We start from the raw sequence: 24,141 nt of genomic DNA, 5'->3' as shown, positions 1-24,141 counted from the left end.
TTTATTACCCAGGGGGCAGTTAAGAGTCAGCCACATTGCTGTGGGTCTGGAGTCACATGTCAGCCAGACCAGGTAAGGATGGCAGTTTCCTTCCCTGAATTACATTAATGAACCAGATGGGTTTTTCCCAACATTCAACCAGAGTCACCTTTAAACTCTTATTTCCAGACCTCTTCATTGAATTCAAATTCTACCAACTATCTCGGACTCTGCAGAACATTACCAGAGTTTCTGGATTCATAGTCTACTAATAATATCATTAGACTACCATCTCTCCAAATTGCATTGCTTTTTCCAAGAGCCAGCATACGCACAGTGGGCTGAATGGTCTCCACCTGTGTTTATGCAATTCTGTAATCCTACTCTCAGAGACATATAGCCAAAAAGACATCAATGTTTCATAAGCAATGACCATCTTGCAAACTCCCCTTCTCCATCCCGAAGTCCATCAATATCTAACCACTGGACTCCTCTTTCCTTCTTTCTTTCAAATAGCCAGTTACTTATGCAGACCTTGAGCATTGCTGAAAAGGTTTGTCAAAGCTTATTTTGTCTCACACTCATCAGGACAGTTCTCAAGAATATCAATTCAAAGGGAAAGTCAATATCTACACTGTGTGAGAGGAGAGTGTTGATTGGTTGGCTAGTAGACCCTGATTGGTAGAGGCTTTGCTATTAAGAATGCAACCAATAATGCTGAATGACAGTTAACTGCGGGGCATTGTTTAAATTTTAAACCAGGCATTTGACCTTGATTGATCAGGGCATCAGGGCAATGACCCAGCAATAGGTAGTCACCTATTTTGTTGCATTGAAACAGGCACAGTGTGTGTATGTGTTCTTTCTGTCCGCAAAGTACAGGGCTCAGTATATTAATTTACGTAGCTTCTAATGCACACGGAGGGACCACACTGTGAGTCTGGCTAACAATCCTAAATTAGTTGCCAGTGTAATTAGCCACACACTCAGGACTTTACAGCAAATGCTGTCCAATTGCAGACTCACAACGAATGTTAGACACTGTAGTGTGAGTTTTACAAGCACGGGTTAGTTGTGCCTTTGCTCATTGCAAACAGCCGAAGGGAAATGCAGTCTGATTCAACCCATCAGTCTTTGTGATGTACAGTCTACATATCCGACATCACACAAGCACTTAGATTCACATACCATCAAAAATGTGATAGGTGCAGCATCTTGCTGGTTATTTTTCTCTCCCATTTTTCTTCTCTGTTTACTGTATTCTCTTTCTCTCTCTTCACTCCTCTCTCACTGTTCCCATTTTCTCCTTATCTCTCCACTTCCCCCCTCATTTTTTCATTCTCCTCAATTTCACTATTTTCATCTGTTCTTTCTCCCCATCTCTTTATCTCCTTCTGCCCTCTTTCAGTCTACGTTCTTTCCTTCCCGATTTTCTCTGATCTTCTGTTCCCTCCATTCCATTCTTGACCTCTCTTTCCCTCCCTTTCTATGATTATCATGTAGCCTCACAACACACAACAGCCATGTCATCAGCTGCTCTGGCCTTTTGTTCACTAATCCCTGACCTAAATGTCTCCATCACTCTCCCTCTCTCCACTTTTAAAAAGTTCCTTAAAACCTACCTCTTGAATAAGCATTTAGTCACATGGGCAAGCATCTCCACCTTTGGTTCAGTGTCCATTGTTTTCTAAGGAACCTTGAAACGGTTTCCCTTATATTTGTTTTCATGATACAGGAGTTGCTGCCTGGACCAGTATTTATTGCCCATTCCTAATTGCCCCAGAGAAAGAGGCGGTGAGTTGCCTTCTTGAATCATTGCAGTCGATGGAGTAGTGAGACGCCCTCCTTAAGGGCATTGTGGGTCTACCTACAGCATATGGACTGCAGCAATTCAAGATGGCAGCTCACCCCCACCTTCTCAAGGGGCAATTAGAGATGGGCAATAAATGCTTGCCCAGACAGTGATGCCCATGTCCCACAAGTGAATAAAAAAAAGTTTCCACATTGTCAGATAGATGCCAGAGTTGCAACTGTACTGGAACAGCTTGGTCAGGGGAGCAGCAAGTTCTGGAGACCTCAGTACTATTGCCAGAATGTTGTCAGGGCCTGTTGCCTTTGCAATATCCAGTGCCTCCAACCATCTCTTGATGTCATGTGGAATTAATCAAGACTAGTGTCTGAAATGCTGGGGACCACTGGAGGAAGCTGAGAGGAATCGTCCACTTCTGGCTGGAGATTGCTGCAAATGCTTCAGCTTTATCTTTTGCCCTGATGTGCTGGGCTCCTCCATCATTGAGGAGGGGGATATTTGTGGAGCCTCCCTCTCCAGTGGGTTGTTTAATGGCCCACCTCTATTCAAGACTGGCTGGGGCGGCACGGTGGCACAGTGGTTAGCACTGCTGTCTCACAGCGCCTGAGACCCGGGTTCAGTTCCCGACTCAGGCGACTGACTGTGTGGAGTTTGCACGTTCTCCCCGTGTCTGCGTGGGTTTCCTCCGGGTGCTCCGGTTTCCTCCCACAGTCCAAAGATGTGCGGCCAGGTGAATTGGCTATGCTAAATTGCCCATAGTGTTAGGTAAGGGGTAAATGTAGGAGTATTGGTGGGTTGCGCTTCAGTGGGTCGGTGTGGACTTGTTGGGCCGAAGGGCCTGTTTCCACACTGTAAGTAATCTAATCTAATCTAAAGACTGCAGCGCTTAGCTCATTGATTGTGGTTATATGTCTAGATTTTTCAAAGTATTTATATATCTTGAGGGAGCCGATGCATTGACCCTCAATTCCAAAAGCTGCTGCTGTACTTGGGCTCCAAAGGTCTGCTCAGCAGCAGGAACAATGACAGGGAATGTAGCTGAGGACGAGAGTTCCGATCCCTCCACAGCAGCTGATGGAACGTAAAGCCAGTTGATAAATCTAGTCTCAGTTAGGGTGGCCAGGGGCTCTCATTGACTGTCATAAAGCCCCCAACCCCCTAAGTCTCCCTCCACACTTCACTAACTTAGAGTCATAGAGCATGGAAACAGACCCTTCGGTCCAACCCGTCCATGCCGACCAGATATCCCAACCCAATCTAGACCCACCTGCCAGCACCCAGCCCATATCCCTCCAAACCCTTCCTATTCATATACCCATCCAAATGTCTCTTAAACGTTGTAATTGTACCAGCCTCCACCACATCCTCTGGCAGCTCATTCCATACACGTACCACCCTCTGCGTGAAAAAGTTGACCCTTAGGTCTCTTTTATATCTTTCCCCTCTCACCCTAAACCTATGCCCTCTAGTTCTGGACTCCCCCACCCCAAGGAAAAGACTTTTCCTATTTACCCGATCCATACCACTCATAATTTTGTAAACCTCTATAAGGTCACCCCTCAGCCTCCGATGCTCCAGGGAAAACAGCCCCGGCTTACTCAACCTCTCCTGATAGCTCAAATCCTCCAACCCTGGCAATATCCTTGTAAATCTTTTCTGAACCCTTTCAAGTTTCACAACATCTTTCCGATAGGAAGGAGACCAGAATTGCACGCAGTATTCCAACAGTGGCCTAACCAATGTCCTGTACAGCCATTTCAGTCTGGCCCAGATGTGACTCCAGACCCACAGCAATGTTTTAGCTACCTTCTGAAATGGCGGTAGCAAGTTACTCAGTTCAAGCCAGACAATAAATGGCCACATCCCAATGAAGATTAAAGAAGAGAAAGGTACTTTTCATCATCAATAGATATCAGAAAGCACTTTATAGTCAATAATGATTTTCTGGAATGGAATCACTTTCTCAACAACACGGCCATCTGAACACTGCAAACTCCCACAAACAGTTTTGTTAATGACCAGATTACTATTGTTGCTCAAGGGTGCAAATTGATCGGGACACACCACAGAATCGGTGTGATGCAGAGGGAGACTATTCAGCCCATTGTGACTGCACCTGTTCTATTACCTAGCTCCAATCTCCTGCATTTTCCCCATTTCCCTCCATGCCATTTCTCTCGAAATAACCATCCAGTGCTCCTCCTGAGTACCCTGATTGAACTGGTTTCCACCACATGGGATAACCCCTCTTGCTTTTCTTCAGATTGGTGCTCGGGGATCATTTACAAAGCTGTGCAGGCAGGGTTTCACTCGCTCAGCCAAAGTGCCTCTGTCAGTGTGGCACTCCACCAGGATGGCACTGAAGTGTCAGCCTTAATGGTTGTGCTTCATCCCTCTCGAGTGCAGAGCTGTTCAGCGCAGAAGGAACGCTGCTACAAACTCTGCCACAGGTAACATTGATGTGGAAGACTTGCTGATGAATAATAACAACACAGGAACAGGAGTAGGCCATTCGGCCCCGCGAGTTTGTTCCACCATTCTGTGAGATCCTGGCTGATCTGTGGCCTTCCTTCATTTTCCTGCCTTTGACCCATATCCCTTAATATTTTTGCTTAAATAAAACTCACACACATTTAAAATTAATAACTTATCCTGCACCCATGCTGTTTTTTGAAGAGAGTTCCAAACCTCTCCCACCCTCTGTGTGGAAGTGCTTCCTAACATCTCTTCTGATCGAGCTGGCCCTAATTCTCAGTCTATGTCCCTAGTTCCAGCTCCTGTCTTTCCAGGTTAATATCTTGAAGAGCTTCTAAATTCTAGGCCTCAACTTGTATAATCTTTCCTGATAGTTTAACCCTTGAAGTCCTGATACTATTCTTGTAAACACTCTCCAAGGCCAATCGATCCTTCCTAAGGTGTGGTGCCCAGATCTGCTCACTGTACTCCGAGTGGGGTATAACTGCAGCATAACCTCGGTGTCCTTGAATTTCAATCCTCCAGATATAAAGGCCAGTTTTACACAAGCTTTCTTGATTATTTTATGCACCTGTTTGATGCATTTTCAAGAAGGGGCAGTGTCTATAGGTTTGGTGGCACAGGGGAGAAAGATGGGAGGTGAAACTTGGTGTTTGGATTAAAACAGTGTTCTTGGAATTATTCAACAGCTATACTTGCGCTGTGTTCAGAGAGATGGGTGTGTCCAGCATTGCAATGAGATGCCATCAGCTCCCAGCAGCAGTGATGTGTTGACCTACTAATGTCACTTTGCAGACAGTTCCCAGAATTTGTGTCTTTGTATTCTGTTCAGTGAAGCCGAAATCATCTGAGCAATAACAGCTAAACTAAGCACTAGCCAACTGCTGAATAGTCTTGCACTGGTCACTGATCTTTTGGGAATTTGCAGGTTTGGTTTTGTTTTGGCTCGTCCATTGCAGATGCCAGCTCAGTGGGTCTAACCCCTGAGTCAGAAAGTGCTCACTTCCCACTGCAGAGACGTGACTGGAACTCCACATCACAGAACAAGGATTCGTCTGGTCAATAATTATCACTCAGCCAACACCCAGGAAAAGAGCAGATTTTCTGGTTCTTATCCCTTTGCTGATTGTGTGAACTTGCTGTCTGCAAATTGACCGTTATTTCTGATGTCAGAGGCCACAGACCTGAAAGTATTGGATTGGCTGAAAAATGATTTGGGACTCCCTGAAATCAGGAACGGTGCCCATGAAAGACAAGATTTTCCATAAGGGTTGGAAGATGCTCAGTCAATGAGGCAATGGTTGTGACAACTGCACTGCGATACAAGTCATTTTGTGGGGTCAGTCATGGACTGAGGTTCACTCTGAGGTAGGATTTGCTTGTTACTTAGTAACGGTTCTAAAAAAGCGAGGACTTGGAGATAGCAGTAGTTTCGCCCCCAGTTTGATCATGTTAAATAATCTTGTTCTTGTCAAGAACTGTGGAGTCAAACACAAGGTCCCAGTGGAGAAAGGGGATGTCTTCTCTAGCTTCTGATCATCTTTGTGACCATGCTAAACAAACGAATCTAACCTGTTCTTATTACTGTCAGGCGATAGCCTAGATGTAAAACAATTGCTTCATCTTATTAAACCTCTTTAAAGCAATTTGCCATCTACCACTGATAATTAGGTAGCCCCGAAGACTCGGAACAGAAATGAGGATTTCGTCTGCAGTCGGTGAACATCACTGGGGCTGGAGTGCATCATCACCATGGACAACCTTATTTTGGTTTACTAAGTTTTGGTGTCATTGTCTATTAACCGTTAATTTGATTATTTGTTACATTGTCCATTCAGGGCTGTTAAAGCCGACTTTGTTTGTTGAAAATAATAGAAAGGAAGATTGATTCTGTGCCTGATGGGCACTATGGCATAGCACAGTGGCTCAATGGTTAGCACCAGGGACCTGAGTTCGATTCTGGCCTCTGGCAACTCTCTGTGTGGAGTTTATACATTCTCCCGTGTCTGTGTGGGTTTTCTCTGGGTGCTGTGGTTTCCTCCCACGGTCACAAAGATGTGCAGCTTAGGGTGGATTGGCCACGCTAAGCTGCCCATAGTGTTCAGGGATATGTAGGTTAGGTGCGTTAGTCAGGGGTAAATGTAGGGCAATGTGTCTGGGTGGGTTACTCTTCAGAGGGTCAGTGTGGACTTGTTGGGACAAATGGCCTGTTTCCACACTGTTGGGGTTCTATGGTTCTGTAGGGGCTGGAGTACATCATCACCCCCCAACATGAAGTCATACAAGTTTACAACATGAAAACAGGCCCTTCTGCCCAGCTTGCTCCTGCTGACCAGTTTTCACATTTTAAACTAGTCCATATGCCTGTGTTTGATCCACAGCTTCCATACCTGTCCCATCTGGGTAGCTGTTTTAATTTAAATGTGTAAGACTTCTTTGATTTTCTGTCATAGTGCCCCTTTAGTGGCTGTCAGCCCTTACTTGGTTTAACCCGCTATCTGATCAGCTTCAAAATTGTAGAAGGATGGCTGTAGGGCCTTCTGGTGTAGTGGTAGTGTCCCTAACCCCAAGCCAGGAGGCTCATGTTCAAGTCCCTCCTGCCCCAGGAGTGTGTCATTACATGTCAGAGCAGTTTGATTAAAAATAATTAGAAAAGGAAGATTGATCTTAGCACTTGGACCCAAATATAAGCCATTAGTGACTTCAGACAACATCACTGAGTCTTAATACAAATTCCACTGAGACAATTAACTCTGCATCACTTCCATCATCTGCTTAAAATTAGGAAAGTATAAACTATTGCTTTGTGTAATCAATGTGAAAAGGATTCTGTTTAATTCAGGTTATTTGATTGTATTTCCAAGGCTTCTCACTATAAAGCATTTTCTAGCCAATTAAGTACTTCTGGGAATGCAGTCACTGAGATAATGTCAGAAACCCACATTAGCACACAATAGCTCCCAGAGACAGTGAGGCTGGAAAGAGCCAATGATCTGTCTTCATTAATTTAACACGTGAACATTGACCAGGGCACACAGAGTTCAACTGATCCATTTGAAGTAATGACAATGAGATCTTCTACATTGACCTGAGAGGGCAGACTGGGATCTTGATGTAAAATGAAAATCACCTACGACAGTGCAGCACTCCATCCATCCTGCGCTGGTACGTTCAAGTCTCTGTGTTCAAAAGTGAACCCACAACCTGTGGCCATGTCCTGTCAGTGAGGCCACAGCAAGGGATACCCTGTGAGGCTTGTCATTGCTTTAAACTCACTTTCATGCCAATATAATTCCAAATAATTGGAGGGTGAGAGCTGAAAATGTGTTGCTGGAAAAGCGCAGCAGGTCAGGCAGCATCCAAAGAGCAGGAGAATCAATGTTTCGGGCATGAGCCCTTCTTCCTGATGCTGCCTGACCTGCTGCACTTTTCCAGCAACACATTTTTCAGCTCTGATCTCCAGCATCTGCAGTCCTCACTTTCTCCTCCAATTGGAGGGTAATGCCTGATACATTAAATGCAGTTCCTAAATGCCACAGTATATTCTTTCCTTTTGTCTAAAGGAACCTGGATCTCAGGGTGACTACAATATCACCAACTCGAGTTATTATACCATAGTATATAGAAAGTCCTTGTAAATTACTTCACACCCCTCCCCCACATCTCAGTTCCGGAATCCGTCATTCCCAATTTTCCACTTGTAATTTATGAAGGAAAGCTAAAGAAGTTTTTTTTACTGTGGTCACCATGGCAACATAGTGATCTTATTAGTCATTGCAATAAGATCTGTCAAAGTGGAGAATTCCCCTGCCTGACACCACAGCATTCTCACAAATGTGATGTTGTTCTGAACTCTTGAAAAAACATTCTTCGCACTTCCTGTACTTTTGATATTTGTGAAAAACATTTGTCCCAGTATCAGGGTTCTGAAGCCTCGACTAGGCTGCAGTTTTATAGGTTCCTCAGCTGTACTGAGAGATTACAATAATCTTGTAATTTAAATTTGCCCTTGTTCTTGCACCATGGATCAGACTGTGATTAAGCCATAATGAAAAAACAAAGACGTGAATTAATAATTTTTATAATAATAGGGGATTTTAATTTTCCACACATTGATTGGGACACCCATAGTGTTCAAGGTTTGAATGGTGAAGAATTTGTTAATATGTTCAAGAACTTTCTTTATCAATATGTAAAAGTTCCGACTAGGGAAAGAGCAAAACTTGACTTTTTCTTGGGAAATAAGGTAGGGCAAGTGACTGAAGTGACAGCAGGGGAACACTTTGGATCTAGTGATCATAATTCTATCAAAATAGAATATTCTTTATTGTCACTTGTACTCCAGTACAGAAGCACAGTGAAAGGTTTTTACAATGACGTCCTTTTATTGGCACCATCTTAGGTACAGGTATCTAGGTACAAACCTTAAACAGTAGAATTAGTTTTAAAATGTTCACAGAAAAGGATAAGCCTTCTGTGAAAGTTATAGATTTTAATTGGAGTAAGGCAAAGATGAGATTCCCTACAGTGTGGAAACAGGCCCTTTGGCCCAACAAGTCCACACCGACCCTCCGAAGAGTAACCCACCCAGACACATTTGCCTATGACTAACATACTATGGGTAATTTAGCACGGCCAATTCACCTGACCTGCGCATCTTTCGATTGTGGGAGGAAACCCATGCAGACACGGGGAGGATGTGTAAACTCCACACAGACAGTCACATGAGGCCAGAATCAAACCTGGGACCCTGGTGGTGTGAGGCAGCAGTGCTGACCACTGAGCCACCGTGTCACCCCAAAGTTTAATGTTATGAGACAAAAATTGTTTGGAGTAGACTGAAGGCAAAAGGGCGTCTGAAAATGGGAGGCCTTCAAAAATGCAACAGAGTTCAGAATCAGTATGTTCCTGCTAGTGTAAGATAAGGCAAATGGGATTAGGGAACAATGGATGCATAAAGATATTGAAGTTCTCATCAAGAATAAAAAGAAATCATATATGAGATACAGACAACTGGGTTCAAATGAATCTCTTGAACAGCATAACGAGTGCAGGGACATTCTTAAGAGGGAAATCAGGAAAGCAAAGAGAGGATATGAGATAGCTTTAGCAGATAAAGTAAGGATAATCCAAAGAGTATTAAAAGCAAGAGAGCAACTAGAGAAAGAGTTCCCCTTCAGCCAGACAGGTCATCTTTGTGTTGAACCTCAGGAGATAGGAGAGATATTAAATGAATATTTCACGATAGCTTTTACTGTGGAGAAAGAAATTGAGGCTAGAGAAGGCAGGGAAATAAATATTGATGTTTTGAAAACAGTTTACATTGCAGAAGAGGATGTACTGGAGGTTTTAGAAAATATAAAGGTGGATAAATCTCCAGGGCCTGATCCAGTATATCCCAGGGTGTTGTGGGAAGTTAAGGCAGAAATTGCAGAGTCCCTTGCAGAAAACTTTGAATCATTTCTAACAACGGGTGAAGTGCTGGAGAACTGGAGAGTGGCTAATGTTATGCCTTTGTTTAAGAAGGGTTGTAAGGAGAGGCCTGGGAACTAAAGACCTGTGAGTCTGACTTCGGTGGTGGATAATTTGTTGGAGGTGATTCTGAAATAATAATGCTCAATAATGATTTAAAAAAATATGGTATTAAGAGTCTAATAATGACCATGAATCCATTGTCGAATGTTGGAAAAACCCATCAGTTCACTACTATCCTTCAGGGAAAGAAATTGTCACCCTTACCTGGTCAGGCCGTCATGTGACTCCAGACCCACAGCAACGTGGTTGACTCTTCACAGCCCGTTGAGCAATTAGGAATGGGGAATAAGTGCTGGCTTAGCCAGCGACACCATTATACCGTGAATGAATTTTTTAAAAGATAGGATTTACACGCATTTGGAGAGGCAAGGAATGAGGCAAGGGATAGTCAGCATGGTTTTGTGCAAGGGAAATCATGATTGAGATTTTTGATGAAATAACCAAAAAGATTGATGAGAGCTGAGCATAGACTTGTTTACTTGGACTTTAGTGAAGCCTTTGACAAGGTTCTGCATGGTAGATTAATGAGTAAAGTTAGATCATGTGAGATTCAGCTGAGCTTGCCAATTGGATGTAAAATTGGCTTGACAGTAGAAGACAGGGGATGGTGGTGGAAGATTGTTTTTTTGCCCTGGAGGCCTGTGACCAGCAATGTTCCACAGGGATTGGTATTGGGTTCATTTATGTTTGTCATCAATATAAATGATTTGGATGAGAATATAGGAGACATGGTTCGTGATTTTGTAGATGACACCAAAATTGGACAGTGAAGAAGGTGCTTAAGATTACAAAGAGGTCTTGTCAATTGGGTCAATAGACTGAGGAGTGGAGGATGGAGCTTAATTTGGATAAATGTCTGGTATTACATTTTGGTAAAATAAACAAGGGCAGGACTTGTACAATTAAAAGTTGGGCCTTGGTAGTGTTGCAGAACAGGGACACCTAGGGGCTCAGGGACATAATTCTTTGCAGTTTGCATCACATGTCAACAGGGTGGTTAAGAAGATGTTTATCATGCTTGCCTTCATTACTCAGACCTCTGAGTACAGGAGTTGGGACGTCATGTTAACGTTGTACAAGGTGTTCATGAGGCCTCTTCTGGAATACTGTGTCCAGCTCTGGTCACCCTGTTATAGGAAGGATATGATCAAATTGGAGAGAGTTCACAAAACAGGATGTTGCCCGGAATGGAAGGTTTGAGTTATAAAAATAAGCTGAATAAGCTGAAACCTTTCTGGAGGTTGAGAGGTAACCTTATTGAGGTTTATTAAATCATGTAGGCGGCACGGTGGCAGTGGGCGGCACAGTGGCTGTGGTTAGCACTGCTGCCTCACAGCGCCTGTAGACCCGGGTTCAATTCCCGCCTCAGGCGATTGACTGTGTGGAGTTTGCACGTTCTCCCAGTGTCTGCCTGGGTTTCCTCCGGGTGCTCCGGTTTCCTCCCACTGTCCAAAGATGTGCGGGTCAGGTGAATTGGCCATGCTAAATTGCCCGTAGTGTTAGGTAAGGGTAAATGTAGGGGTATGGGTGGGTCGGTGTGGACTTGTTGGGCCGAAGGGCCTGTTTCCACACTGTAATGTAATGTAATCTAATCTAATCTAATGAGGGATATAGATGAAGTGAAGAATAGGTGTCTTTTCCCTGGGGTGGGGGATTTCAAGACTAAGGGGTATATTTTTAAGGTGAGAGGAGAAGGATTTAAAAAGGACATGAGGGGTAACCTTTTTACACAGAGAGTGGTTTATATATGGAATGAACTTCCAAAGTGAGTGGTGGACAGTTACAACATTTAAAAGACATTTGGATAAGTTCATGAATAGGAAGGTCTGGAGGGATATGAGCCAAGTGCAGGCAGATGAGACTAGTTTAGTTTGGAATTATGGTCAGTATGATTGTTTGGAGCGAAGGGTCTGTCTCCATGCTGTTTGGCTCTATGACCTTATCTTGATAACCAAAAGCAAAACCATCGTTTTTGATATGGAATTGTCTGCTCCTCTTTTGTCCACAGACCTAAATATTAAATGCTTTGAATCTTCAAGGAATTAAATATACATGATAAGGGAAACAAAAGCTGGCTTAAACCAAGAGGTTTAAGCACTATTTGTCATATTGCAAATTCTCCTGGTTTTCAGAAATGAGGAAATGATGAAAGGTTTCAGGCCAAGCAACTATTCCCCCGTGGCCTTCATCTCCAATTCAACAACCCTTCATTGAATTTAAAGACATGATGGTAGGCTCCTTAATTTCATTTGAGTGTGTCCAATCTGTAACTGCTGTTGACATCCTCAGAAAATGGGCTGTTAGTCTGCTATAATGGAGGATAATTGAATAAAGGTTGACACTGATACTTGTAAGGAAATATTATGACTGGTGACTAAAAATCTGGTCAAAGAACTAAGTTTTAATCTTCATCGTTAGGCAGGGAGTGAGGGAGAGGGAGAGAGAGTTAGTGAGATCGGGGAAAGGCAGAATTCAGATAGCAAGCAGTGGAAGCCTGTTAATGATGGAATGGTGATTGGTCAGTGAGTTCGACTTGTAACCAAAAAGTCAGTCATTCAAGACCATCCAAGATTTTCGTTTCTCCTCTCTTTATCCCATCATATTCTTGTCAAGCGCTCTTGAGGTGCAGTGGCAGTGTCCCTATCTCTGGATCAGGAGGTCCAAATTCAAGTCCAATCTGCTCCAGAGATGGGGCATAACATCACTGAACAGGTTGATCAGAAGATTGGAAATGAGGGATTGCCAGCAAGTTGGATTTGGAGAGCGCAGAGGGTTGTGGCACTGGAGGAATTTACAGGAATGTGGGGTGGGGAGAGGTTTTGGAATGGTTTGGAAACAAGGATGAGGATTTTTTGAATGGGGTCAGTGAATAGAGAGGATGGGTGATGATGAGACGTAGCAAAATTTTGATTGAGTTGGCACACCAACCAGGAGTAAAGCAGAATTAAAGTGTTAGTATCGTAGAATCACTGTATTGAAGAAGTAGGCCACTCAGCCAACCAGGTGTACACCGATCCTCCAAAGAACATCCCACCCAGACCCTTTCCATCCCTGTCACTCCACATTTCCTATGGTTAATCCAACCTAACCTGCGCATCTTTTGACTGTGGGAGGAAACCAGAGCACACAGAGGAAAGGCACATAGACGCAGGGAGAATGTGCAAACTCCACACAGACAGTCTCCTGAGGGTGGAATTCAACCCAGGTCACTGGCGCTGTGAGGGGGCAGTGCTAACCACTGAGCCACATTGCCACTCTAGTGTTGAATGAAAAATAGGTGAGAGTTTCAGCAGGAGATGAGCTGAGGTAAAGGCAGATATGGGCTGGGATACAGAGGTGCAAATGAGCGGTCTTGGTAAAAGTGAGTCCTGACTTAATGCATTAGACTTCAAAACAGCTAAGGAAATGATTTGCCTCCTTCAATAAGGCAGTCAGTGGAGAATGGCTGACATTCTGTAAAGGGGTAGTTGATGAGAGACAATGAATGATGTTCTATATCTCCCGGATGTCTCTTTTGCCAGTCATTGTGGAATAATAAATGAGTGAGCTGTCCCTAAACTCCACTTGAATTTCTCAACATCGTCCATCCCCAGGCTTTTGCTTTGGATTTCAAAGAACCACCTACCCCCCCTCCACCCCACCCCAACAAACAAAAATTCCCATATAATGAAGCCTACTTCATATTGCCCTGAAAGACAAAAGTGCAGACAGCTCAATGTTGAGCGTACTCCTACTTAGACACTCAAAGTATCTCATTTCCAGCCATTAATCATCATTTCCAATGAGAACAAATGGAGTCTCTTGGATGCTCTCCATCATTTTATAATCTATTCCAGTCCTCGCTGCTTGCTGCATTTACAACATGCAATGCAATTTACTTTCTAATAATCGGATTAAGCAAAAGAAAATGCAGGGGATGGAGCCAGGAAGCTTATTAAATGATTGACAAGCAAAATGGGGACTTTTTTGGACAGTGGCCTTTAACTCTGGACGGTGGGTGTACATTAAGGCTTCTGTTTGTTTCTCTGTGCAGTCCTTGTCCGCAAGCTGCTCCATCAATCATCCCTAATAGGTACAGCTCTCGCTGAGTCACACTGCCTTTAAATTATTCACGGCTGCAATTAAACAAGCCTGAAAGCTTCAATGGCCATTTTGCTTTTCTATTCCTCGGCCGGAGACAAGGGTCTGTTCTTAATGGCTTCATTACTTCGACAGGAAGGAAGACCGCTAACATTCTAAAACCACCTTTCATGAATTCTTGATGTCTCAAAGTGCTTCACAGCCCTTGAAGGATGTCCTTGAGTGCAGTCACTGTTACAATGTCAGAAACACAACAACCCCCACTAACAGCAGAGTGAGAGCGGCCAGATAGTCTATTTCTTGTGTGTGATATTAACTTAAATGGAGAAACACCTGCCATTGATATGCCACTGTTTATTATCCCAAACCATCTCATAAACAACACTGGAAGATGTGGGCATCACTGGCTGGAAATGTGTTGCTGGTCAAAGCACAGCAGGCCAGGCAGCATCTCAGGAATAGAGAATTCGACGTTTCGAGCATAAGCCCTTCATCGGGAATGAGAGAGAGTAGCCAAGCAGGCTAAGATAAAAGGTAGGGAGGAGGGACTTGGGGGAGGGGCGATGGAGGTGGGATAGGTGGAAGGAGGTCAAGGTGAGGGTGATAGGCCGGAGTGGGGTGGGGGCGGAGAGGTCAGGAAGAGGATTGCAGGTTAGGAGGGCGGTGCTGAGTTGAGGGAACCAACTGAGACAAGGTGGAGGGAGGGGAAATGAGGAAACTGGAGAAATCTGAATTCATAGGCTTCGGATTTGTTGTAGGTACAGGTTGTCCTGGTTGGGTCCAAATTTTGTTGGTTGGAATGTAGTTCGGAGTCCGTGTGGGATCAGTCGGTTCCGTAGGCAGGTGCTGAGGAAGGAGATGTGGCTGTGGTAACGGGCCCAGCATTTATTTCTCGTCCCTAGTTACCCTTGAGAAGGTGGGGGTGAACTGCCTTCTTGAACTGTTGCAGTCCATGTGCTGTAGGTAGACCCACAATGCCCTTAGGGAGGGAATTCCAGGATTTTGACCCAGTGACAGTGAAAGAACAGTGATATATTTCCACGTCAGGATGGTGAGTGTTTTGGAAAGGAACTTGTAGGGGGTGGTGATCTTGCGTATCTGCTGCCCTTGTCCTTCTTAACAGAAGTGGTGTCAAAGGATCTTTGGTGAGTTTCTGCTGTGCATCTTGTAAATGAAACACACTGCTGCTACTGAGCGTCAGTGGAAGGAGAGGATGTTTGTGGATGTGGTGCCAATCGAGTGCTCTGTCCCAAATGGTGTCGAGCTTCTTGAGTGTTGTTGGAGCTGCCCCCATCCCAGCAAGTGGGGAATATTCCATCACTCTCCTGACTTGTGCCTTGTAGATCGTGGACAGGCTTTGGGGGGGTCAGGAGGTGAGTTACTCAGTGCAGTAATTGATTCCTGAATTTCATATATTGCAACCATAATTTCACTTCATAAGTCCTTTGTATCTTGAAAACACTTTGAGATAGTTGCTACATCAATGCAATTCATCCTTCCCATGCTTCCTCTCAGTCTCAACCTGCAGTGAGTAATTCGAGTGGGACACTTCAGTCAGCTAGGAAAAGCCAACTGAGAGGTAAAGTTTTGTTTTCCCTAACAGGTTTCTTGAGATTTTCTTGAGGGCTACTATTTGGTTTTCAGGGCCTCCTCTCACCTATCCATGTATGAGATGATGCACTGGCATAGTATTTGGTTTGTACCTTTTGTATTCATTTTGACGTCTGTGGCATTTGAACCCCTGTAGAAGCAACAGGAGAATAATTCATCAATATCCTCAAGCCCTCCATTAAACCTAAAGCCCCAATATTCAAGGAGAGCATTAATCTATCAGACACAGAATTTAAATTGACACAACACAGATAAATTAGTAAAAGAAGTTTTTATTTGAAATAGCTGACAGACACTTCTACATACAAAAAGCCACCATCCTAAACAGATATTCCCTAGATAGGTGAGCACACAGTTATTGTGTATCCTTCACATAGACACAGAATGGAAACATTTTAACAAGGCAGTTCATAGAATTGCTACACTGTGGAAGTTAGCCATTTAGCCCATCATGTCCACACCAGCCATCCGAATAGCATCCCACCCTGACCACCCCCTTCATAACACCCCCTCCTGTGGCCAATCCACCTGACCTGTACATCTTTGGACTGTGGGAGGAAACTGGAGCACCCAGAGGGCACGGAGAATGTACAAACTCCACGCAAACAGTCGCCTGAGGATGGAGTCAGGCAGGGGGTGTATCTCCTCCCACCAATTTCATTTCCTGTCAGTGACCATGTTCTGTGAAGGAATGTTTTTTTAAAATACAAAGGACAGGACTTGGAGTAGAATGTGAATTAACAACAGAAAAGACAGTTCCCCTTAACCTCTTAGCCCTTTGTACAGAGATTGATGATCACAGAGTGGATCAAGTGAACACGATCTGAGTGGGTGCACACTTACCTCAGCAATGAGGGCTAAGGGAATGCTGCCCTCTGATTTCCGGTTGAGATTTAAATTGGATTTCAGTCACATAATTCACAAAGCTTCAAGATCCAATTAATCTTCATGGAAATTCATATGTCTCATGATTCACTGCTTAATGACAGGTTATAAACCAGGAATTAGCCACTCTGTCATTAAAATATCCCAGTGTTTACACAATATCAACACCCAAAGTTTTACTCGAGATCTAACCCCATGCTGCAGCTATCATGGGAATGTTTGATGGGAGATAGTATCAAGGGGGCTTTACTTTCAGTTTAAAAATGTAGAGGGAGCTCTACTCCATATCTAATCCCATGCTGTCCTGTCCTGCGATTTTTTGATGGGGACAATGTATAGAGGGACCTTTACTCTGTATCTAATCCGATGCTGTAACTATCCTGGGAGTATTTGATTGGGACAGCATCGAAGAATTTTGTTCTCTATCTAACCCCTTGCAAGTTCTGTCTTGGGAGTGTTTGATAGGGACAGTGTAGAGAAAGCTTTTCTCTTTTAAACGAGTGTGGCAGGGGGCTGGGAACCAGAGCAGTATCAGGAATCTTGATGAAGGGCTTTTGCCCGAAACATCGATTTACCTGCTCCTTGGATGCTGCCTGACCTGCTGTGCTTTTCCAGCACCACTCTAATCTTGACTCCGATCTCCAGCATCTGCAGTACCCACTTCTGCCTGAAAGAACGGGACTGGCAGCTGAATGTCCCAGGATTTAGGTGGTTTTGTTGTGACAGAAAGAGAGGTAAAAAGGAGTGGGGGAGATGCATTGTTGGTAAAGGTGTGCCTCCCATCTGTACTGATGGAGGATCCATCAGAAGATTCATCCAGAGAGACAATGTGGGTTGAACTCAGCAATAAGAAACATGAATTCACAATGCTGGGAGTATGCTACACACCTCCCAACCGCCAGAGGGAGATAGAGGAGAAAATGTGTGGACAGAATTTGGAAAGATGTAAAAACAGCAGGGTTGTTGTGGTGGGTGATTTTAACTTCCCCCCCTATATTGAATTAGATTACCTACAGTATGGACACAGGCCCTTTGGTCCAACAAGTCCACACCAAACCTCTGAAGGGTAACCCATCCAGACCCTGTCCCCATGGGCAATTTAGCATGGCCAATTCACCTGACCTGCACATCTTTGGACTGTGGGAGGAAACCGGAGCACCCGAAGAAAACCCACACAGACACAGGGAGAATGTGCAAACTCCACACAGTCACCCGAGGCAGGAATCGAACCTGGATCCCTGGCACTGTGAGGCAGCAGTGCTAACCACTGAGCCACCATGCCACCCTTGACTCAGTATGTGTCGGGGTTTGGATGGGGCAGAATTTGTAAGGACCATTCAGGAAGGACTCTTGACACAGTACATAAACAGTCCACCCAGGAAAGGGATTATACTGGACCTGGTTTTGGGAAGTGAGCCTGGCCAGGTGAGTGAAGTTTCAGTGGAGGTGGATTTCGGGAGTAGTGACCATAATACTGAGAGTTTTAAGATACTCATGGATAGGGATAACAGCAGTCCTCAGGTGAAGATGTTAAACTGAAGGAAGATGAACTACAATATTGGGCAGGATCTTTGATTGGAGACACATGTTTGAGGGTAAATCTACATCAGACATGTGGGAGTATTTCAGATGGCAGTTGATAAGAGTTCAGGAGCAGTTCCTGTAAGAGTAAAGGATAGGTACGGCAAGGAACGTGAGCCTTGGACGACCAGGGATGTTATGATCTTGGTCAGAAAGAAAAAGGATGCATACGTAAGGTTGAGGAGGATGGAAAATGACAAAGTCCTTGATGTATAGGAAACAACTTCATCAAGGAATTAGAAGGGCTAAAAGGGGTTTTGAAAAGTTGTTAGCGAACAGGATTAAGAATCCCAAGGCTTTTTATACACATATTAAAAGCAACAGGGTAGCCAGGGAAACGGTTGGCCCACTCAAGGCCAAAGAAGGGAATCTATGTGCGGAGCCAGAAGAGGGCGGTAAGGTTGTCAATGAATACTTTGTGTCAGTATTCACCAAAGAGAAGGGATTGGTGGAGAATGATCTCAGAGAAAGGAGTTTTGAGTTTCTAAGCCAAGTTCCTAATAAAAAGGAAGAGGTGTTGTCCATCTTAAAAAGTATTAAGATAGATAAGTCCCTGGGTCCAACTGGGATCTATCCCAGAATATCGAGGGAGGCAAGAGACCAAACTGCTGGTGCACCGACAGACATCTTTGGATCCTCTTTGACCACAGGTGAGGTCCCGGAGGACTGGAGAGTAGCCAATGTTGTCCCATTGTTTAAGAAGGGGAATGAGGATATTCCAGGAAATTACAGGCCTGTGAGTCTCAAGGCGGTGGTAGGGAAATTGTTGGAAAAGATTCTCAGGGACAAGATCTATATACATTTGGAAGCAAATGGGCTTATTCTGCAGGGGAGGTCGTGCCTCACTAACTTGATTGAGTTTTTTTGAGGAGGTGATGAAGATGATTGATGAGGGAAAAGTGGTCGATGTTGTCTACATGGACTTCAGTAAAGCCTCTGACAAGGTTCCTCCTGGCAGGCTGGTACAAAAGGTGAAGTCACATGGTATCAGAGGTGAGCTGGCGATATGGATACAGAACTGGCTTAGTTATAGGAGACAGAGGGTAGTGGTGGAAGGCTGCTTTTTGGAATGGAGGGCTGTGATTAGTGTTCTACCAGGATCAGTGCTGGGACCTCTGCTGTCTGTGATCTACATAAATGATTTGGAGGAAAACGTTGCTGGTCTAATTAGTAAGTTTGTAGTTGATACAAAGATTGCTGGAGATGCAGACAGTGAGGAGGATTGTCAAAGGATACAGTAGGATATAGATCGGTTGGAGGCATGGGCAGAAAAATGGCAGATGGAGTTTAATCCAGACAAATGTGAGGTGATGCATTTTGGAAGGTCAGGTACAGGTGGAAATTATACAGTGAATGGCAGAACCCTGAGGAGTATTGATAAGCAGAGAGATCTGGGTGTGCAGCCTTCATTGGAAGGGGCATTGAGTATGAGGATGGACAGGTTATGCTGCAGCTTTATGGAACTTTAGTTAGACCACACTTGGAAGATTGTGTACAGTTCTGGTTACCATATCAGAAGGATGTGGATGCTTTGGAGAGGGTACAGAAATGGTTTACCAGGATGTTGCCTGGTATGGGGGATTTTAGCTATGTAGAAACGTTGGATAGACTAGGTTTGTTTTCACTGGAACGTGGGATGTTGAGGAGCGACCTGATAGAAGTTTATAAGATTGTGAATTGCATGTATAGAGTGGAAATTATGAGGCTTTTTCCCAAGGTGGAGGGGTCAATTACTAAGGGTCACAGGTTCCAGGTGTGTGAGGGCGGATGTTTAAAATTGATGTTTGAGACAAGTTTCTCACACAAAGAGTGGTGAGTGTCTGGATGCTCTGCCAGAGGAGGTGGTGGAAGCAGACACAACAGCAGCATTCAAGAAATACCTGGACAAATACATGAATAGGAAGGGAATAGAGGGATGTGGATTCTGTAAGTGAGGGCTGTTTTAGTATGGAAGGGCAACATGTGGCAGTGCAGGCTTGGAGGGCCGAAGGGCCTGTTCCTGTGCTGTATTGTTCTTTGTTCTTTGTATCTAATGATGTGCTGTCCCTGAACCGAGAGTGTTTGATAGGGACAGCATAGAGGAAGCTTTACATTGTTTCTTATCCTGTGATGGTGACTACTTGATGGAAACGGTGTAGAGCAAACTTTACTTTCAGTTTACCTTCAGTTTAAAAAAGTAAATTTTTAAAGTATCTAACCCTAGTCTGTACCGGGTCTGGGAAGTGTTCATTGGGGATAGTGTAGGAATTCCAGTCGGAATCAGAGGAAGAGAAGGAACTCTCAGTAACAAAATGACAGACGTGAGCAGAGGATGGACAGTGGGCCTGAGGTGCATTCTGATTAACAAACACAATGTGACCTTGTAGAGGTTTATAAAATCATAAGGGGCACAGATAGGATCTTTTCCTTGGGATAGGGGAGTCCAAAACTAGAGGGCATAGGTTAAAGGTGAGAGGGGAAAGATGTAAAAGGGACCTAAGGGGTAACCTTTTCACACAGAGGGCGGTACGTGTATGGAATGAGCTGCCAGAGGAAGTGGTGGAGACTAGTACAATTACAATATTTAAAAGGCATACAGATGGGTATACGAATAGGAAAGGTTTAGAGGAACATGGCCGAATGCTGGCAAATGAGACTAGGTCAGATTGGGACATCTGGTTGGTGGATGAACTGGACCATACGGTCTGTTTCCATGCTAAAAATGGACTTTATGACTCCTTGATCAGATGCCAGAGGAGATCTGGATGGTCCTTAGACATCACATCCAATGATCAGATTCATTGGTGGAGGGGCTGAATGGCCTTTGCCTGTTTTGCTGTGTGTGTGTGTGTGTATGGCTGCTGTGTTTGTTTACCTGAGGACACTCAGTGTGCCTCAAACATAATTCATTGGGGGCTGCCAATACTACTATTGTGCATTTATTTGGCACCTCTTCCCTTTGTCTAATGTACCAAGGTTACTCCATGAGTGGGTAAAAAATGAGGTCTGCAGATGCTCGAGATCACAGTTGAAAATGTGTTGCTGGTTAAAGCACAGCAGGTCAGGCAGCATCCAAGGAACAGGAAATTCGACGTTTCAGGCATTAGCCCTTCCTCATTCCTGATGAAGGGCTTATGCCCGAAACGTCGAATTTCCTGTTCCTTGGATGCTGCCTGACCTGCTGTGCTTTAACCAGCAACACATTTTCAACTTACTCCATGAGTGTGCTGTTAAACAGAATGTGATGGGTGAGACAGTGAAGGGAATTACAAACACGGATGAAAGTGGGACTAGGAACCAGTGGGGGTCACTGAGCACTCTGGGGAGAGGGGGTCATGGGGAGCAATGCAAAGTTGGAGTTTGTGTGAATTTGGAAACTGACAATGGTGTTTTTAATTGGTTCAAACGCACGACAGTGAAAGTTGGGTTGGATATTGATTTGCATTTGGATGATTTATCAGCTAGAAACGTTTTTGTTTTTCTATATCTTGACCTTGTTCTCAAGTCCTGGGCTCTTCCTTTTCCTTCTTTCCAGTTACGAGGAATGTGTGAGTCACCGAGCTCCTGATCTCTATCTCCCAGAGGAAGACCCTCCACCATACTCCCTGACTGACCCACACCAGAGGAATGACTCCACTCACAGGGAGCCCCCTGAGGAAGAGACCAGGACCCAGGGACCGGGGAATCCCCCTCGTGTCGCAAGCTTTCCCTCCGAATCCCAGCAAGTGGTCGTGTCGATCTCCTCCAGCTCCATGCCCCTGGACCTGGCCCCTCCCTATGAGCAGGTGGTCTTTGACAGGCAGGAAGTGGCCCTCCCACTAAGCCCAGCGGGGGAGCTAAAGGACACACCTGAGGAATGCAGACCCATCTCCCGCACCATCGTGTAAAATCTGGTCCGTGCGCTGGAGGGAACGGGCAAAGGAAGGTGCCATGCATGTCCTGCACCCCCCCAACCTCTAACTCCCCACAGCTCCCCCCACCCCCAACCCCTAACTACCACCCACCACAGTGCAATAGAGAGGGAAGAATGCTTGGGGAGCTGGGAACCTACATCGCTTTTAGCCAAGAGAAGATGGCGGGGTGGTGGTACTATCCCTGGAGGCCCGGCTAATACTCTGGAATTACAGCTGCAAATCCTACCATGGCAGCTACGGGAATTCAAATTCAATGACCCGAAAATCGCGGAACATTAATATTGGAGGCTGCTGTCGATTTTTGGTAAAAGCCCATCTGGATCGCGGATGCCATTTTGGGGAAGGAAATCTGCTGTTTGTTCCCGATCTGGCTCACACATGACTCCAGTCCCACAGCAATGTGGTTGACTCTTACCTGCCCTCTGAAAGGACTGTGGGAGCCACTCAGTTTGAGGGCAATTAGGGACAGGCATGGAATGCTGATCTGGCCATTGGTCCCCATCTCCCACAAAAGAAGGAAAAATGCCTTTTGAAACCTCCAACACAAGACAACATAAACCAGGTCAAAGTGAGATGATGTTTCAATGTTGCAACTTACCAATTGAGACTTATCGACGAGAGGGTCAGCTGTGTCTGCCTGTTGACAGCATTCCCCTTTGAGCTGAGAAGTTGTGAGATCTGAGCACTACATCCAGGCTGAGAGTCCCAGTACAGTGAGGGGGGGGGGGGGGGTGCTGCACTGTCAGGGGTCCTACCATCCAGCCGGCTTGTTAAGCCAGCGTGTCCCACTCTCAGCTGGACAGGAAAAATCCCAGAGCATTCTCCGACAAACGGAAGGGGATTTCTCTCTCCAGTTTCCTGGCCAACATTTACCCCCTCAAATTTGAAACCGCCGAAGAGAAAAGTGATGATCCGGCCATTTATCACACGGTTGTTTGTGGGATCTTCCTGTGCGCATTTGTGTGTGTGTTTTTCCCACACTCCAACAGTGACCGCCCCTCAAGCAAGTACTTCAGTGGCTGGGTTGCAATTTGGGACATCCTGAGGTCATCTGAGGCACTACAGAAATGAAAGTCTTTCACTGGAAGGTCAGTATACACTCCCTTGTCACGTTGATCTTTCTGTGACAACTCCTCCTAACTCTTCCTGATGAAGTCCCTATTAATCAAATCCACTGTTTGTACCATGCCTTGTAATATGTGCTGTACATAAAACTGAATAAAATACAATTTGTGCACAAAGTGCTTGTTTGTGTTCTATCAAATGCATGTCAACCTCAAAAACAAACCCCTGTGGGCAATTTTTATTTCTTTGCTCCTTGTCCCTCCTTCCTGCTCGACCCCTCAAGAATTGAACTGTAATCTCAGGATAACAGCTTTCTGAAAGTTACCTTTAAGCATTTGGCTGCACTACTGAGGCATTCTCTGCAAAAGGCTATTCCACTCTCGTAGGCCTCACACCTGAGCAGCCACAAAGTTGCCACCAGATGGCTGAGTGAATGAAGGGAAATTCATTGGTTAGCAATTGTCAGTCCTCACCAACCTCCCGCCACCCCACCAGATTCTAATGGCACTGTGGCAGGGCAGTGTGGTGTAGCTATCCTCCTGAAAGCCATTGACTCAGTTCAGAACAAGGATCAAATTTAAGGCCAACTGACGACAAGAAGCACAGGGGACAGAATCCCACAAGTCTCTTTAACAGATTAAAATGCAGCATGCTAGGGATTACCACTGACCAGACCAGCCATATAAACACTGTGCCAAAGGAGTAAATCAGATACTAGGAATCCTGCAGTGAGTAACTCACCTCCTGACTCCCCAAAGCCTGTCCACCATCTACAAGGTACAAGTCAGGAGTGTGATGGAACACTCCCCACTTGCCTGGATGGGTGCAGCTCCAACAACACTCAAGAAACTTGACACCATCCAGGACAAAGCAATTAAGTGGCACATCCACTCACACCACCACCGATGCTCAGTAGCAGCAGTGTGTACCATCTACAAACTGCACTGCAGAAATTCACCAAAGATCCTTCGACAGCACCTTCCAAACCTATGACTACTACCATCTCGAAGGACAAGGGCAGCTGATATATGGGAACACCACCAGCTGCAAGTTCCCTCCAAGTCACTCACTGTCCCGACTTGGAAATATATCACCATTTCCTTCAGTGTCGCTGGTCAAAATCCTGGAATTCCCTCCCTAGGGGCATTGCGGGTTAACCCACAGCACATGGACTGCAGCAGTTCAAGAAGGCAGCTCACCCCCACCTTCTCAAGGGGCAACTAGGGA

At 44.9% G+C, this 24,141-nt stretch overlaps 1 protein-coding gene across 1 annotated transcript in view; it reads left to right on the top strand.

The window, feature by feature from the left end:
- Nucleotides 1-22,562, top strand: part of bean1 (brain expressed, associated with NEDD4, 1) — a 109,920-nt gene extending 87,358 nt beyond the window's left edge. Inside the window, exon 6 of the mRNA XM_060837570.1 lies at nt 21,471-22,562. Coding sequence (XP_060693553.1) covers nt 21,471-21,822 — 352 coding nt within the window. The 3' untranslated portion in view covers nt 21,823-22,562. The remainder of the gene's footprint in view (nt 1-21,470) is intronic.
- The last annotated feature ends 1,579 nt before the right edge of the window (nt 22,563-24,141 follow it).

This window comes from Hemiscyllium ocellatum, chromosome 17 (genome assembly GCF_020745735.1).
Source record: "Hemiscyllium ocellatum isolate sHemOce1 chromosome 17, sHemOce1.pat.X.cur, whole genome shotgun sequence".
Classification (NCBI taxonomy): Eukaryota; Metazoa; Chordata; class Chondrichthyes; order Orectolobiformes; family Hemiscylliidae; genus Hemiscyllium; species Hemiscyllium ocellatum.
Note: the sequence above shows the minus strand (reverse complement) of the source record. Positions and strands in the feature narration are given on the sequence as shown.